The sequence below is a fragment of the Diceros bicornis genome, chromosome 22 (assembly GCF_020826845.1).
Source record: "Diceros bicornis minor isolate mBicDic1 chromosome 22, mDicBic1.mat.cur, whole genome shotgun sequence".
Taxonomy (NCBI): Eukaryota; Metazoa; Chordata; class Mammalia; order Perissodactyla; family Rhinocerotidae; genus Diceros; species Diceros bicornis.
In genome coordinates, this window is record NC_080761.1 from 4,819,223 (window position 1) to 4,837,270 (window position 18,048).

The 18,048-nt window shown below is 49.7% G+C and overlaps 1 protein-coding gene across 3 annotated transcripts in view; it reads left to right on the top strand.

Moving 5' to 3' along the window:
• The first annotated feature begins 8,384 nt into the window (after positions 1-8,384).
• The window catches only part of PTCH1 (patched 1), a 71,151-nt gene continuing 61,487 nt past the window's right edge, over positions 8,385-18,048 (top strand). The window contains exon 1 of one of the 3 annotated variants that reach the window (XM_058565452.1): positions 8,385-8,442. In XM_058565452.1, coding sequence (XP_058421435.1) covers positions 8,440-8,442 — 3 coding nt within the window. In that variant the 5' untranslated portion in view covers positions 8,385-8,439. Of the gene's footprint in view, positions 8,443-16,310; positions 16,883-17,678; positions 17,809-18,048 lie in introns of those variants that run through there. The other 2 variants (XM_058565451.1, XM_058565453.1) reach the window with 2 other exon arrangements.

Sequence of the window (18,048 nt, forward strand, 5' to 3'; positions counted from 1 at the left end):
AGACACTTAGGTTGTTTCCATATCTTGACTATTATAAATAATGCTGCAAGGAACATGAGGGTGCAGATATCTCTTCCAGATAATGGTTTCAATTCCTTTGGATATATACCCAGAAGTCTGATTGCTGGATCATATGGTAGTTCTGTTTTTAATTTCTTGAGAAACTCCATACTGTTTTCCATAGTAGCTGTAACCAGTTTACCTTCCCACCAACAGTGCACAAGGGTTCTCTTTTCTTCACATTTGTTATTTCTTGTCTTTTTAATAATAGACAACCTGACAGATGTGAGGTGATTCTCATTGTTTTGGATTTTTTGGTTTTGATTTGCATTTCAATAGGTGTAAATTTTGAATGGTTGAAAATGGTTTTAAATTTTTATCACCTACTTCTGTAAAGTTGTAAATCATAGTAACTAGAAAGAATTTTAAGAGATCATCATTTAAACATCTTAAAGAGATCATTATTAAAGTCTTGGAGACTTCTATTCGGTCACTTTAGGTATAAAAGCAGACATAAAAATTGATATTCATGGAAGGAAGTTTAAGTTTGTTTCTCAATCAAAAACTTGAAAAGATTTTATTTGGAAGTTTTATACAAATTTCATACTTAATATTTTTCCTAAATTTTTACTTATTTATCTTTCTCATAACTTTATAATATAAAAAGATGTAAAATTTCTGCTAATTACCCCACGGATAGGTGCCTTGAGCTCTCCTCTGGTTTATCCCGTTGTGTTGTACCAATATTATTCTTTCTGTGTGTACCATGACATAAAAAGCTGGAAAGCACTGGAAACACTAGAAGGGAGGGTATCAAGAAGAAGTGATTAGTGGAGCCAAATAGAATTATATGACTGCAGAAGCAGGGTGGCATGGAAGTAAGTGCGCCTCTCAGTGGAGGGTGGGCTGGTAGCTTGTTCCAAATCATGAAGGTTAAAGAGAAGTGTTCACCTGTATAAGCAAATAATGAGCTGCAATTTGTAAGCTGCCTTCTCCTGCACTTCTCCAGGCCAATGCTCGTTTGTAACTGAATATTTTATAAGCAGTCTGGCTCTCATGATACTCATAGCTGAGTGACTTCATAATAAACCATCCTATCAACATCACTATTTTATGGATTTTTGCTATTACTCACATGTATAACTCCTAATAGTGTTTGTAGTAAATAAATAATATTGCCTTATATGCAAAAAAACCACGGAAATGTCACTATACGATGACCCCATGCAAGGGTTGACTATATAATGCAGACTTTCTAAAACAAGGTTTGGGCCTATAAAGTAATGTTGCATTCACACATTTCCTGGCTTTAAGCTTGTGTAGCCTCATTCCCTTGGAAAAGATTCCATGGGTTCTAGTCTGTCCCTAGGGTGTTGCGTTGATACAGAGAAGGCGTGAAGGCAGTGGCTCAGAGCTTGGACAGGCTGGGGTCCAGTAGCAGAGACCTGGGTTGGAAAGACAGGATTTGCTCTTGGGCGTCTCTGGCCCTCCCCTCCCCTTCCCAGGAATGCCTTTGCCCTCTCCCTCTGACCTGTCAGCGGCCACTCTCCCTTTCCTCAACACCTCCTCCCCACTCCCGGCCCTCTCAGGAGACAGGGCTCGGGCACCCGTCACAGTAGTCCACGGTTATTTGTTCTCCTTCACACCCCACTAGGCTACAAGTTTGTCTAGAACTAGATGACATCTTTTTAAAAAATGTTTTTATTATGAAATAGATCATAGATTCAAAAATACAGGTATTTATCACCTGTATGTACATTTTAAATAACAATAATAAAATGAATTATTTTTGAAGCTTGCCAATCCCTTCGCCTCCTGTACCCCTAGAGGTAACTGCTTCCCTGAATGAGTTACTCATTCTCTTGCTTTTCTTGATAAGTACTACCTGGCTTTGACCTTTATGTAAATGGAATTTACATGTACATTCTTATGAGACTTGCTTCTCACCTGGGTATTTCACCTAAGATGATGTTTGTAAGATTCATCCATATTGCTACAAGGTAGCTATGGCTCGTTCATTTTCACCTCTTGGTAGAATCCCATTGTGTGAATTCTCCACAGTTTATCTATTCTGCTTTGATGGACATTTTGGTCATGTCCAGTTTTATGCCATTACAAACAATGCTACTGTGAACATTCTTGAATATACCTCCTGGGCTTCATATTTCTCTGAGAGATATACCTAGGAGTGGGATTCGACCTTTCTAGATAACACCAAATTATCTTCCAAAAGCAGTTAACCTGACCTCCACTCCAACCAACAGTGCCCAAAATTTCCCATTGTCTCCCAGTCCTTGACACTTGCTCCGGGTCACAAGCTCACACTTGTTATGGTCAGACTTGTAAATTTTGCCAATCTGATGGGTATGAAATGGTATTTCGTGGTGTTTTTAAGAAGAGGGCTTTTTCATTCCTCAATCCCCAGCACCTAGCAGAGGACTCTGCATGTAGTAAAAGCTCACAGATCTTTTATTTGATGAATGAACAGCAATAATGCAAGGTGACAAATACCATCATAGGAATGTCGAGAACATTTTTGTAAATTAACTGTGTGTCCCTTAGGCCTCCAAATCTAGTTGCACATCAGAATCACCCAGGTGTCCTTTTATTTTCTCATTGACATTTTATTATGAAAAACTTCCAACATACAGCAAAGTATGTTTGATTTTACAATGAATACCCGCACCTAGATCCCACAATTAGCATTTTAACATACTTTCTTTAGTGGGATTCTTTTGAAAAATGCCACTTCCCTAGCGCTGAGATTCTGATTCTATAGCTCTGGGATGGGAGCAAAGAATCTAGTTTTGTTTCTTCGTTTTTGTTTTTAAACTCCCCAGGTGATACTCCTGAGCAGCCAGTCTCGGAAAGCACTGCCTGAAGGAACTCGCTGCAATAAATAAAGAAGACAGATTTATAATTAGCCTAGCAGTGCTCATTCTTTGTGGAGGGAAAAAAGTTCTGCTGGGTGCCTAAAGCCATTTTCTTAGACCTCCAGCATTCCTAGGAGATGTGTCACGCAGAGTCAGTTTTGTTGAGGTGTGGACAGGTTCCCGGGAGGTGGCAGGCAGGTCCTCTCAGCACTAGCCACCGAGAAGAACCTGCTCCCATCCATCCTGACTTCTCCCTCCCACATCGCAGGCAGAGAAAGGAACTTGCCCTTCAGGTCCAAGCCAGATCCTTTCAACGGTTAAGTGCTGTTATGGGCTGAACTGTGTCCTTTCAAAATTCCTATGTTGAAGCCCTAACCTCCAGTACCACCGAAGGTGACTGTATTTGGAGATAAAGTCTTTAAAGAGGTAATTAGTTAAATGAGGTCATGTGGTGGGCCCCAATCCATATGACTGGTGTCTTATAAGAAGAGGAGATGAGGACACAGACATGCACAGAGGCAGGACCACGTGAGGACACAAGGAGAAGACGGCCATCTACAAGCCAAGAGGAGAGGCCCCAGAAGAAACCAACTCTGCTGACACCTTGATCTTGGACTTCCAGCCTCCAGACCTTGAGAAAATAAATTTCTGTTGTTTAAGCCACCCAGTCCGTGGCCTTTCCTATGGCAGCCCCAGGAAACTAACACAGGTATGGAGGAAGAGGTACCAAGCCTGGGGGCACACAGCAGGGCAGGGTCAGCAGGCAGACCAAGCTCCCACCTCCCCACCTCCCCACAAAACAGGCCTCCATCAACAGCTGCTGGGAGCTGCCGGAGAAAGTGCCACCACCCCAGTGCGTTCCCCATGGGGCTACCAAGAAACAGAAACAACATCCTTTCCAGGCCCTTGATCTTCAGAGGGGTCCGCCTCACAAACACAGGGAGTGGCACTGTCTGTATATTTGTGGATCTTCACAGCCACCAACAGGTCTACAGAGCAGCCTGCAGAACACAGCACAATAACAGGGCTCGAGGAGGCTTCACACACGTGTCTCAAACCCTCCCTCTAAAATCTCACCCACACGGAGCCTTTGCCTCACACAACCTCTCTCACTCACAGAGTGGAAACGAAAGTTGGCTCACTCCTCCTGATGTTTAGTCACTTACCTTAAGTAAATGAAGTTTGGTTCTGTGTCTTTTCCCACCCATCTTAATCAAGACAAATGATGAATTCTGAGTAGCAACAATGCCAATTGTATAAAACAGCACTTGTTGTCAGACAGGTTTGTCTTTTGTATTTACTGTATTTAATATCTTTTTCAGTCCTTTTAGGTACAATTAGAACTTTGAGATAATTTTTCTGACCTGCTTGATCGCAATAAGCTGTTTCTCCTGGCCCTGACTCACCACTATCACCACCAGTCAGCCTTGTCATACCTGCCTCCCACAGTTTAGCCATGTCCCTTGGCATTTCATTTCTTATGTCACTCTTCATTGGTAAGGCTGCCCCTGCAGGTCTTCCACACAGGGGAGCTTGTCAGAGGGAGTCCTGTGTGGACATCAGTCACAAGAGCAAGCAACTTGGGTCAGTTCCATTTTTTAAGGTGGGCGATCCACAGGTCTCTCTCCCTGTTTCTTCCTGTCCTGAGACTGTTGTCCCCTCTAGAACACTACAATGCCTCTGAGTGCTTCCCGACTCGGGAATGGGGTCCCTTCAAGCCTTTGGTTTATGACATTCCATGTCTCACTCCACCCCTTTTGTTTCCAAGCCGTTTGTTCAGGTTTTACTGTTTTGCAATCCTGTTTTACTTCTTGTTGTTTAAACAGTTCTCCTTTTACTGTTTTAGTGTATCTTACCATTGTAATTCAATTGTTCATCTAGTCTCATAATTCCAACCAACCACCTTTAAGTATTTCTTACCCCTCCAGTCCTCAAAGTCCTAATTCTACAAGTTGGTTTGGCTTCTGGGTATCTTCCTGACAGGAAGGAGGGAGGGGGCGCGGGTAGGTAGTCATATTAGATTTGCAATCCCTACATTGAGCAAAATCACTTTTTATGAAAGTTTGATCTGTCTGATCCAGCATCAAAGAATGGCCACGCCTAAGGTGACTGACTGTGCAAGAGTGGCATTCACCCCGAGGTGGAAAGCTTCTTAAACGTGGACAAATGTTTCTTCTGAACCCTCAATCATTCATTTGAAGCATTCCAGTTGCTGGAGGTTGCTGTGGGGGAGGGGATGAATGAAAATGCACAGGCACCCGCTTTTAGTGGGAGCCAGGGAAGAAGGGAGTATAGAATGAAGAACGTGTGTGTGAGCCTGCATGTGCCTCTGTGTGTGTGTGTGTGTGTGTGTAACAAGGGTAACTGTCTCTCAAGTAGCAACAGATATTCAGAAAGACAAACAGAGCCAGGGATGACCTTGCCCATTGATAGATTTGATCATGCCCATGTGGTCTGTTTTCAGACCTGTTTCAAAAGGTCCGTCTACTGTCCCCTCCTCTGATGCCCCAAATGTCTCCATCTGGTCCTGCCTTAATGCCCTGAAATCTCCAACTTTGGAACTATTCCTCTGGGTATGGCTCTAAAAGTCCAAGCTAACTTGCAAAAGTATTGTCTAGCAGCCTCATCAGCCGTTAACACCTTGATGCCAATTGGCTTATCAGACTGGGCAGGTTACAGCTGAGCTCTGTTGCCTAGAAGCCTTGTCAGTCACTGACACTTCCATGCCAAGTGGGTTATCAGACTGGGCAGCACTGGAGCTGGTTTTGCGGGGAGATGAGGCACAAGCAACTGTAGAAGGGCGGAGGCAGCTGTTTAATGAGAAGGAGCCTGCCCTGCTGGGGAGTCTCAGAGAAATGCCAAAAGGTAACAACAAAAGGGGCTCTGGCTCTGGAGAACACATATCTTGGACTTGATGTCTTAACATTTCCAGCATCTAAGAGCAGAGGGAAGAGGGCACAGCACCGAGATAATTTTCAAAGACTGATTTCAGAGGAAGGAAAAGAAGGACAGGGTGCTCTTGGGAAAGAGCATTTCCAGCGAGCTCCTGTCCTTCAGGACCTTTTAGGTTCCAACTCCAAAGGTCTCCTCTCCCTGATTCGCTATACCACCCCTGCCCAATTCCAACTATTTACACTCAAACCAAGCTCGTCTTTGCTCCCAATTGTAAACCTGAAATATGATGTATTATTAACACATTCAGTCTTAACTAATGGATGCAAGACCACAAAATCTGGATATCTCTGTAATCCCCCTGTTCAGTGCTATAAAGGGGGTGATTTGATAGGAAGCTCAGTCAGCTTCAGAGCCCCTCACAGCACAGCCCACTTCCAAGGCCCTATACTTGACTTTGTGTTTGTAATTTTGGGTTCCTTAAGCCCTCCCCTCCTAAACTACATAAGCCTCAGACCCCCCCAAACCTGGGTCCACCTCTGATTACCAGCCTTAGCCACACTCAAGGAGCATGTAGCCAAGTGTACTTTCAGGAAGGTCTTCATTTTAATTAGGAAAAGCAAACTTCACAAGTTCTGCTGGAATTTCTCCACAAAACTGGCATTAACTGTACCTAGCAACTCTATATTGTGGGCCATTTAAATGTCCTTTGATAAGCTGTTTCTATTTATTCTTATCCTCCTTTTTCTTTCACATTCTAGACCACTCTATTTGGAGATGTATTTATACCTTCCTCTTCTTTGCCCCACCCAAGTGTATAGCAGTGATTTGACACCATAATGTAGCGTTTCAGAAGGAAATATTGGTGGGTTTGTTTTTCCAATTATTATGACTTTTAGGATCCATGTAGCTAATAACCATTTGAGACCATTTTTTACTAAAGTCAATTGGTGTGAAATGACTTTCTGGATGAGCCTAATTCACAGGGCTGCTCAGCATTCCAATGTTTAATTATTTAATGCGTCTCAAGTACAAAACACTCTGGGAACTCAAATGACCCTATTAAAGAATGGTATATCATCTTTAGAGAAGGGAAATAAACTGTGACTCCTAGGTTGCTGGGTTTTTTAAATAACACATGTGTACACACACACACATACACACACACACCTAATCACACAGTCAGCCCAGAATGAGGTGAGAACAGGCTGGCTTTACTTGAAGACCAACAAGTTAACTCTTGATAGTTTCAGTAAATTGTCTTCCTCCTTGTATCTGTAATTCATCTTTATTCATAACGTGGTCCATTTAAGACAGCACCTTTCAACTGCGTGTGAAGCACAGTCTAGCCTGCAGGTTTGAGCAGATAAAATGTTCAACACTGTAGCAGGGTTTCTCCTGAATAGGACTTGCCATTTAGGGCAAGAGGCTGAGAGGCGTTCTGCACGGACCCACAGCACTTCCGTCTATCCCAATCACCCAAGCTCCCCTCGTTTGGGAAGGCAGCGTGGGTGGGAGCATTTGGGTGGCATACCCCAGAAACCACAGTAATTGGAAAGGAAACAAAGCAAATATCAATTAGTGACTCCTCAGCCAGCTACCAATCTCGGTTTCCAAGGGACCCCACCTTGGTCTCTTGAGAAGAAGCGGCTTTCAGGGACCTCCGACAGAACCGACACGCATCCACACACATCTGGGTGCATTGAACATTTCCCCAGGGCGGGGTGGGGGGGGGGCTCTTGTTATCTGCCTGGCTTCCCTGGCTGTCTGCCTCCTTGTCAGCCTGTGAGCCTGTCAACCAGAAGGCCTCCAGCTTCGCAGGGTTTCCGTGGGAATGCGAGCAGGAGAGGGCTTTGAGAATTGAGGACAGGAAAGGTGGGCTTCTCCTGCGGCGCTCTGGGCATCCCGCATTTCCCGGAGTGCTGGGGTTGCTGAAATGAGCTTCTCTGCTCCCCCAGCACCCCACCTCCCCAGGATGCGGGCAAGCGGCTAAATGTTAGCAAACAATGTGTGTGGGGTGGGGGAGCACAAGGTGGGAAAGGCGAGGCGGCGAGCGGAGACCCCCTGCCCAGCGGCCCCCCGCAGACAGGGCCGCGGGGGGCGGGGAGGGGGCGGCCTGGGCTCGCCGGAGCTCGCTCGGCTGGGCGCCTCCCAGGAAGGCGGGGAGGGGAGCGCCTGTTTACCCAGGAGGGCTGTGCTGATAGCACGTTCCTCGAGTTTACTTTGCTTTCCTTGAGTTTATTGTAAAGGGGTAAAGTTTTCGGATCTGTCACGTGACCCTGACAGGTCCTGCCTATGGCGCGGCAGACCACCCACGCCGAGGGCCATGGAACTGCTTAATAGAAACAGGCTTGTAATTGTGAGTCCGCGCTGCACTCTGCCGAAAGCCTCCGGCGGCCCAGCCCGCCGGGGTTTTTACACTTTCCGTTCCTTTTGTAAAGACGGAGGAGGAGGAGGAGAAGACGAAGACGAAGACGGAGAAAAAGACGGCGATAGGAAAGACAAAGAGACCCGCAGCGACAAGGCTAGGGGGAGACGAGGGAAGACGGGGAGCAGACAGAGGAGCGGAGGACCAGGACAGGGGGGCACGGGGAAAAAAGGAATTGATGTGAAATCCAAGCCCAGCGTCCGCGCCATCGGCACCCGCGCTCCGGGCAGGGCTTGACGGCCGGCTATGGTGAGTGCAGCCGGCGCGGCCGCCGCCGCCACCTCGCCTTCGCGCGGCGTGCGCCCCGGGGACGCGGGCTGGCGGGGCCGGGCGCCCCGCGCGGCGGACGGAGGGCCGGGCGAGGAGCGCTGGGCCGGAGGGGCGGGCGGCGCGCCGGGGCTGGGGGGCTGGGTGGCCTGGGCGGCCGGGGCGCGGGAGCGCCGGCCGCGCTCTCCACGCTCCCTGGCTCGCACGCTCCGGGCTTCCGCCCCCGGAGGCCGACACCGCGGGGCGAGAGGGGGCCGGCGGCGGCGTGCCGGCCGGGGAACGGCTCCGGGGGGAATTCTCACGGAGGGGGTCGCCTGGGATCCCATTTTCACGCTTGAAAGGGTCGCCACCTTGGCTTCCGCTCCTCAGCCTGGTGGTGGCTACTGACCCGCCAGTGGAGGCAGAGCTGGGATGGAAGGGCCGGTGCGGAGAGAGTGACAGCCCGGGGGGGAGGGTGCGGGCTAGGAGCGCGCGCACCGGAGCGAGCCCTCTGGTCTCGGTGGAGCTCGGGGAGACCTGCGGGAGGGCGTGGGCGCACGCTCTCGGACCCACACCCGGCGTTCTCGGCACCCGGCCCGGCCACCTGGTTGAGTGAGACACCCAGGGTTAGGAGAGGAGCACCTTGCCAAAACCCGAAGCTCAAACATCCCCCTCCCCGCCGCCATTGGTGGGAAAAAGGGACAGAGGAGCTTTTTTGAGTTCAGGAAGGGGCCACCGGTAGGAGAGAGGTATGTGTTGACTCTTGCGCCCACGGAATCGGGCGTTCTGGTGCCTGCCACCCATTAAAGAGGTAGGCGGCCAACCCAGTGCTGAGAGGGCTGAGTGTGGCCTCAGGGGAGCCCTGAGGTGGGCCGGACTGATTCAAACCCTTTACACCCGGTGCCAACACTGGGACCACAGGACGGCCAGGGACTGTACCCTGGGGGTGACGTGTCCTATGTCTCCAGGTATTTAAGTTCATGTCAAAAATGACTCCTAGTGTGTGGATGAGCAATAAGTCCAAAATTTTCAGATCTTAATTTCCCTCACCTAAGAAGACCCATATGGATTGTTGTCTATGGAAGACAGGCAGAGACCTCTGTTTTCCTAGACCTGGGAGAGAAGACCATCTTGTTCCCTTTTATCCCTCCTTCCTCCCTGGGGAGGGGAAATATAAAAGAACTAGACATAAATAAACAATAAAGACCCACAATGGGTGGCTCTAAATATTTAATAAATGGCTAACTGAGGTCTTGAACTACTACAATAGTCTTTTTTCAGCATTCTGTGTATGTTCGAATTTTTTTTTGGCTCTAGTAGTTCAACATGCAATTAATTGCCTCCACAAAGAAAGACAATGCTTTTTGGTGTCATCCTTTGTTACTGTAACATTATTTCTGGGTGGTACCTCAGGATAAATTGTTGCCTCAGGTGTATTGTGTATGCATGCTGTAAAACAAGGGTCTTTCAATTGTGAGTTTGTGTGTGTTCTAGTTGTCACTCAGCTTCCTCTCACAAGGCTGTAAAATGCTTTTGAGTCTAAGATCTTTTTATATTAAAATGTTGAATCAAGGTAGACACCAATAGGCCCATTCTCAATTTGGGGTATTAGCTTCATTTCAAACTCACTGTGAGAAGTGTATCTAATTTCTGGTTATAATCTAGTCATAATCTAACCAGCTCTTTGAATAGGAGTTAGCACCATTTGGAATTATTCTGTGAAGAAAAAAAAAAAAGACTGTTTTTACAAATTGTCTTCAACTTTCTACAGATAGAAAAACTGAGGACACAAATCAATATAGATTAAAGTATCTGTCTTCCTGTTTTTATCCTCATTTCTCTCTCTCTCTCTCTCTCTCACACACACACACACACACACACACACACACACACACCTTTTATTTTCTCCCGCCTCTGCCACAGTGTATAAAGCCCTATTGAGACATGTAGGCGTGATGTGTAAACCGGATTAGCAGTATGAAAGAAAGACACACAATAAGCTGGAATTGTTTTACTTTCCTTTCATTTCTCATGCCTATATCTCTAATAAATTTGTTGCTCCAGCAGTGGGTCAAAGGGATCATGTTGCTCAGCTTCTTTTTCATGCAAGACCCAATGGCAGAGATCACTGAAATGAATGGTGTGCCTTCTGCCAAATGCAAAGCTTGATATAGATATATTAGATGGGGAGATAGAGATGAGGCAAGAGAGAGATGGAGAAAAAAATGTTCAAAATCTGAGTCTTTCCAGAATACATCGCTATCCATTAGAGTAAAGTAATGTGGCTAAGAAGATATTTAGAGAAGGGGGGAATCAATATAAGTGTCACTGCAACGTTTTCTTTCAAGTTCATTGTAGGCTCTGAACATTTTCTCTGCAGTTGGTGCCATTCCCAGCAAGAGAGTATCAATAGCTTTGGCACTGCATAGAGTCTAATTCCCCTTTTTGAGCTTTGAAATAAATGTGGAGATTTCTGGGACCTTCTCAGGACATCTCCCCTCTGCCACTCTTCCCCCCACCCCTTACCCAAGCTCACTATAAGCTCAGAAAATGCCTGTGCTCCCGGGTTTGTGCTGTAGACCCCTCATTTACTCCTTTGTGGAATTGGGAGCAGCTTCCCATTAAAGGAGATCAGGAGTAATTAGCAGCATTATTTTGACAAGTTGGCCAGAGCTGTTCCCGTTCCTCCAGTCCTGGGGAGGAGGGAATAGGGGAGGAAACTGAAGGTGGAAGGGGAAAGGGGAAAGTCATGCTTAGGGGTTTTACATTCTGTGGCTGCTGAATCTGTTTTTCCTCCCCCATGAAACCTTTTAGACTCATTTTCTACCATCACCTTTTAAGTAAATACAAAAGCTGCCAATGAGAAAACAATAAGGCATTCGTAGGGAGCCAAGAAAATGTAGTGGAGGGTGGCATACTGGTTTGAATTGACTCAAGACTCAACTCTTATCCAAGGTACCTGCTTTGAGCTGCTCAGGCTCTGGCCCATCACTCACATCTTGTACTCTGGGCTCCCCATCCATAAATAGAATACTACATTAAATCCCCAGTTCCTCTCCCCATCCCACCCTTTCAACAGGAATACTGTGAGACTTAATGTAATGTTTGCAATTCATTGGACTTGTGGAAAAGAATATAAAACTCAGTAGAGATAATTATAACATGGCCCAAGGGTCAAATTACTAGAAAACATTTACCCCTTTATTCATTGGTACTCTGCAAAAATTAGCTAAATTACATTAGATTTTAAAGACCCATTTAATTGGATCTGAGGAACCCGTGAAAAGTTAAATCTCACTGTAGTTTCTCATTACTCCACCAATTCCAGCTCCCACAACTGCTTATCACTGGAATGTCCAAACACGAAGGGCAGATGTTTTATTTCAATGTCATCATTTGGATAATCAGATGTCATTTTTGAGATGTGTGTGGCATGGCCGTGGATATTGGAAGTATTGGAACAGAGAAGGGATGACATGAGGGAATCACATTTTAGTAGTTTAAGGACTCGTTTTGAAAACTACAGACTCCAATGAAATCTTGGATCACGACGGGGAAACCAAAATGACAACTGATGCATTGAGATGAACTTGACTTGGAAAGGGGAAATGGAACACTCAACTGTTGCTCCACAGAGGGCCAGCAACTCCTGCTAGTTGAAAAGGCCCGACGCTCTCACTTATTTGGTAACTCTCAGGAGGGGAGTCAGCTGCAGAAAGCCCATTAAAGGGACTGTCTTTCTTCCCAGCAGACACCTTCGCAGGCCTGGCTCCCCCAGCCAGCCTCATCTCAGGTCTGGAGAATCCTTGTGGTTAGCTGAAGTTAACAAAACCGGTGTGGCACAGCGGCCCCTGCACAGGGCATGCGTATTAAAGCCGACAATGCTTACAAATGTAAATAAGGGCAGATTGATTAGGAACAACATGATCGCTGGGAACGTCGCACTCGCATGCATCAGCAATGAGGCAAATTGGGGGCAGCCTCAGCCCTGACCACCCAAGTCGAGCAGGCTTTTACACTGGCTCCTCTTCCCTTTCTTAAAACGTTACAGAAACAAGGCCAATTAGATCCTCAAAGTAATTCATCTCTGTATATGAAAAAAGCAGACCACAGGGGAAGCGGCGGGTGGGGGTGGGGAGATTAAGACTGCGCTTGTTAAGAGCCCAGGCTGGCGATTGCGTCCTGGAACCGATGGGTAGAATTTACAGGCCTGGACCATTGTCTGAGATGCTGAAAACTTAACCTATCAAACAGCGGGTGAGGGGGCTCAAGGCACTGAAAACCCCGGAGTTCAATGTTCAAAACGTTTAGGAATTAAGTCAAACTGAGGGAAATGAGCCCGAGTGGAAGAGGCTTTGCTATTGAATCGGTGCACATGTAGCGGCAGCTAAAACAAGAGGACATGCAGCTGCGTGCGGAGAGGAATAGAGAACCATTATGTGCGCCTAGCCTGCAATTTCATTTTAGAATTCCATAATCCAACTAGCTATACTGAAATTGCTATAAATAAAAGATTGGGAGGAAAAAGTAATATTTTGGTCTAAAATGTTGTAAAGAAATTTGAAAAGACAAACATAGCAACCTATGGCTACATGGTTACCTTGTCATAAAGCACGCCTCAGATATAAAAAGACATGTGTAACGAAGAATACCACCCCCAAGTCTTTAAAAAATAATTTGCAGCGGCAAGCACGAAATGCTTTGACTTGAAACGTCTGCAGAACCATTCAGTAAGAAAAGCTAGAATAATAAACCACCTTTCCTGTTTTACGCTATTTATCAAACATAAGATCAGGATATTGCTCAGAGAGTAAACTTGCTCTGTGTCGAGCCCAATCCTCCTGCGATGATCTGTATTAATGTAGTGTCATTTTAACTGCACGGTGCTTGTCTTCCTTTCTGGATTTTAGCAGCCCTTCCCGGAGCTGCGCACAAAGTCACGTGCTCCTTCGGAGTTTTAAGTTTTGAATTTCCGCGCCGGCCGGGTACTCCGGTCCTCCTCCAGATCTCGTGAACACCCCCAGACACATCTACTTTCTTGGTCTCTCTTTATTCTACAGGATAACCTACCCCGCCCGGGGTACCACACAATTTTTGCCGGTTCAGGATTGAGGGGGCAGGGCCTCCCACTGAAACCAGGAAGGAGAAAAAGCGAGGGGAAGGTGGCCAGGCTGCGTAGGGAGGAGAGAGATCCGGGAGAAGATGAAAGAGGAAGGAGAAAGGAAAGGGGAGAGGGAAGGGAGAGGGAAAGGAGAGAGGGGAGAACCGCGGAAGAGGAAGGAAGAGGGAGGGTAGGGCTGGCCGATAGGCCCCCTGCGGAAGCCGCATGGGCCGCCCAGGTGGCCAGCGCGCCCCGCTGCAGTTCCTTTCGGGCCGGGGCCGCAGACGCGGGGTCGCTGAATGGGAAGGGATCCGTGCGCTCAGCCATTGGTCGGCCGCGGGGAAGCCGCGCAGGCATTGGGCAACGTAAGGGGGCCGGACCGCCTCCAGGAATGTACTACGGCGCGTCCGGCACGTCCGTCCGCGCCGGCGGAGCGCGCGACTCGCCTGGGCTCCGGGGACGCCGTCCTGGAGACATAGAGCCCGCCCGGCGCGAGGCGAGCGCACTGACATCCCTACCTGCTCTGCTGGGGCCGCGCGGACGCAGGGAGTCCCGGAGCTCGGGCGCGCGCGCGCGCGTAGGCCTCCCAGCCGCCAAGCGCGCGCCGGCCCAGCCCTGGATCACGTGGCCGCGTGGGCTCCGCCTTTTCCCCCGCTCCTCCCCCTTTCCCTCCATCTGGGTTTCTTTCTTTCCTTTCCTTTCCTTCCTTTCTTCTTTTTTTCAATGAACACACACCGTGTGCATCTTAAAGACACACCGCCCCATTTCAAGACTTCAGTCGGCTTCTTGCTGCCGCGGATCCCTCCGCAGTTAAACACCGTTTTTAAAAGAGAAAAAAAAAGGGAAAAAACAAATACTAAAATGAGGCAGAATCGAGGGCTTTTGGGTCTGGACCTATCTCAGAGAGGAACTTAAAAACTTGCAAACGTGATAAAAATAAATTCCACTGTCCAAAAAAATTATTTTTAAATAAGCGGAGCTGTGTAGACAGTTTAATTTGTCTCTGGCCCCAGGATCCACCTCAGAGGGTCTCGTGTTTTCTTCCCCAACGGGAAGCGAATCCCCGGGATGTCTCGGTGACACTGGCCGCAGTGTCCGGACCAGTCCTCGCAATCAGCGCACAATTTGTTTCGAATGAATCCGACATCAAAGCATTTATTCTCCCTTACGTCACGCTATTATTAAATATACCAGGATGCGTACCAGTTTTTGGGGGAAAAAGTTTAAAATACTTTACATAAACAAGGACATGTGGGTAATAAAAGGGGGGTCCAAATGAACCCAAAATAATCAGGAAAACTTTTCTCTCTTTCTCAAGGAAACATTTCCGTTTCTCCGAGTTGTTAAAAGGATTCTGTTGTTTCTCTTTTACATATGTCACATTAAAGATTCAAATATAAACGCCTCTGCCTCCGCGAGACTGCTTCGATGTCTGGATTCCACGTTTATAAAACACTGACTCCAAACCAGGACTGTGCTGCCATGGGGTTTTTTGGGGGCGGGGAGAGGGCGGGAGGGAACAGATTTTAAGAAAGGGTAGCTTTTCCCAATGTCCTTACTTTCCTCTTTAACTGTCCATTTTGTTTATCTTAATGCGAGGCGTTGTTCCCTGCGAGAGCCTACGTCTTCTCTTTAGTTAGAAAAGAAAAGAAAGGAGGGGGAAAAAATCTGGCAAACACTGGCGCACTATCCACCACCCTGTCATTATTGGTGCAGGCCTGGGAATTCAAGCCGGACCTCCCAGTATTTGCTGCAGCTTGAGGCCAAGGTGCCTCTGAAAGGGTTTTCTTTGAGGAATTTCAGAAATTGTTTAAGCGCTTAAAAAAATATTACATTTTCCCTCGTGTCTATCGCGAGGCAAATGCTCGTGGGTGTATGTGTGTGTGTGTGTGTGTGTGCGCGCGCGCGCAAAAAGCGTCTTACAAAAAGAAGACACTGTTGAAAAGAAAAGGAATAAGAAAGAAGGGGGGAGCATTCCTTAATGGAAGTATTGCATGCGAGAAGGTTGGCGCTCTCGGAGGCTCCCCCCGAAGCCGGGGATACACACACTGGGGTTGCCTACCTGGGTGGTCTCTCTACTTTGGTGAGCTGTTGCTAAGCAGCTAATAATAGTCATGTTTGCTGAGTAATTTCTGCCCTCCGCGAGCCAATCGCGTCGCAGAAACCCAAGCCATCTGACAGCCCCGGGGGCGGGAGCTCCAGCCTTTTTCTCTTTCGCTCGCTCTCTCCCCCTCTACCCCCTCCCCTCCTCCTCCTCTTTCTCCAAATGGAGAGAGTTCTTTTTTTTCTTCTTCCATCTCATCTATTGAATCAAGGAGCTGCTGCGGCCGCTGCCCGCTGCACACACACACAGCGGAGTCCCCAGGTCCCGGGAGCCAGAGAAGCGCGCTGCACGGGGGCAGAATGGTCCAGCGGGTCGGCGAGGAGCACAAGAAAGCAGAGTCCGGGACCAAGCAGCCACCGAGAACCCAGCAGCCAGAGCCCGAGCAGCCCGAACAGCAGCTTCAGGAGCCGCCACCACCAGCAGCAGCCGCCGCGGCAGCAGCGGCGGCTGCCCCGGCCCGGCAGCGCTGAGACCCGCCGGGCATCCACGGACCCCGCGGCAGCGGCTTTGCGCTTGCCCTTCGCGGCCGCTCGGGCGGCCCGGGAGGCGCCGAGGGAGCCAGCGAAGCCGGCGGGAGCGGCGGGGATTTGCTGGCGTTTTCTGCAGTGAAGGGGTCGCGGCGCGGGGCGGGGGGCGGGTAGGGGGAGTTGGGGACCGCGAGGAGCGCCGCGCGAGCGTCCGAAGGACAGGCTGGCTCCGCGCGCCGGCTCTTGCCCTCCGGAGAACTGGATGTGGGCAGCGGCGGCCGCAGAGACCTCGGGCCCCCCGCGCAATGTGGCAATGGAAGGCGCAGGGTCTGACTCCCCGGCAGCGGCCGCGGCCGCAGTGGCAGCAGCGCCCGCCGTGTGAGCAGCAGCGGCAGCAGCAGCAGCAGCAGCAGCGGCAGCAGGTCTGTCAACTGGAGCCCCAGCCCCAACAGCCGGCAGCCAGCAGCGTCCTCTCGAGCCGAGAGCCCGGGCGCGCCGGGCTCCCGCAGCGGCTGCAGCAGCGTGCCGGGCCGCCCGGGAAGCCTCGGTTCCCGCGGCGGCGGCAGCGGCAACATGGCCTCGGCTGGTAACGCCGCCGAGCCCCAGGATCGCGGCGGCGGCGGCAGCTGCAGCGGGGCTCCGAGCCGGCGGGCCGGCGGCGGGAGGCGCAGACGGACCGGGGGGCTGCGCCGCAACGCCGCGCCGGACCGGGACTATCTGCACCGGCCCAGCTACTGCGACGCTGCCTTCGCTCTGGAGCAGATTTCCAAGGTGCATTTCAGACTCTCTCCTCTCCTCCCACTTTCTCTTCCCTCCTCTTCCTCTTTGGGATCGCCCCGCCACACACACACGCACGCACGCACGCACTCACATACACACCTCTCCAGGAAAAGAAGCAGACAAGTGGGGATAGAAAAATTCAAACCCTCCCTCCGGTCCTGGGAGGAAAGGACTGTCTGAGGTCCGCAGGGGGTGGAGAGAGTGTGTGTGCGTGTGTGTATACACCCGCCCTCCCCGGCGTGCCTTTTTCCGGAGCACTGGAAAGCGGTCCACAGTGGACCACCTCGAGGGAGGCAGCAGCGCAGCGCTGCCCCGTGCCCCCTGCCCCGGAGCCCCCTCCTCCCGCGCCCCTGCTCCTATTTGCAGCCTAAAACCCTGTAATGCTGCCACATTTCTTAACATCGTGAAGAGGGAGGCGGAGTGGAGGGAGGCGGAGAGAGGAATGGGGGGAGGGAGCCGAAATAAAGGTGGTTTCCTTTTTTGGCAGCCAGTTTTGCTTTTGTTGAGCATGAAATATCTGCTCCCTTAAAAATTACCCTTGGGAGAGGGCATCTCCCCTTTTCTTTTCCAGTTTTTGAGTCATCTCTTTTCAGTGCCTGGGGGGCAAAAGAAAAGTTGTAAACAAATTGCCACCTTAAATCCGCGGTGCGGGTCTGCGGAGCGGCCGGGTTCATTGTGTTTACGAGGCTTGCTGAAATGTGTGGAATCCGGGGAAGGCGAGCACCCAGACGGGGGCCCGCCGGGGCCGCGGCCAGCGCCGGGGAAACGCCGCCGCCGGGAGCAGCCAGGACCCCCGCCTGCGCCGTCCTGGGCCCTTCCCAGGACATGCACTCGGCTGCTTTTTACGTTTAACCAGAAGGGAAGGGAGAGAAGGGAAAGATCCATGTGGCTGCCCTCTTCCGATCACAAATATTGTCGTAAGTCGCAGATGGCTGCCCCACTTCCTAATTCAGCTCACACAGTGTCTCCCAACGCTATGGAAATGCGTCGCGAGTGAGCTCGGGCGGCCGCGCTCACCACGTGGACCCCCACTTACTACCACGCCGGGCGGGGATCAGGATGGGGGAGCCCGCAATACATTGTTCCCAAGGCGCGCTCGCACCCCAACCCCCGTCCCCGCCGGGGCACCCCGAGAAGGGGTGAAGGACGGGGCAGGA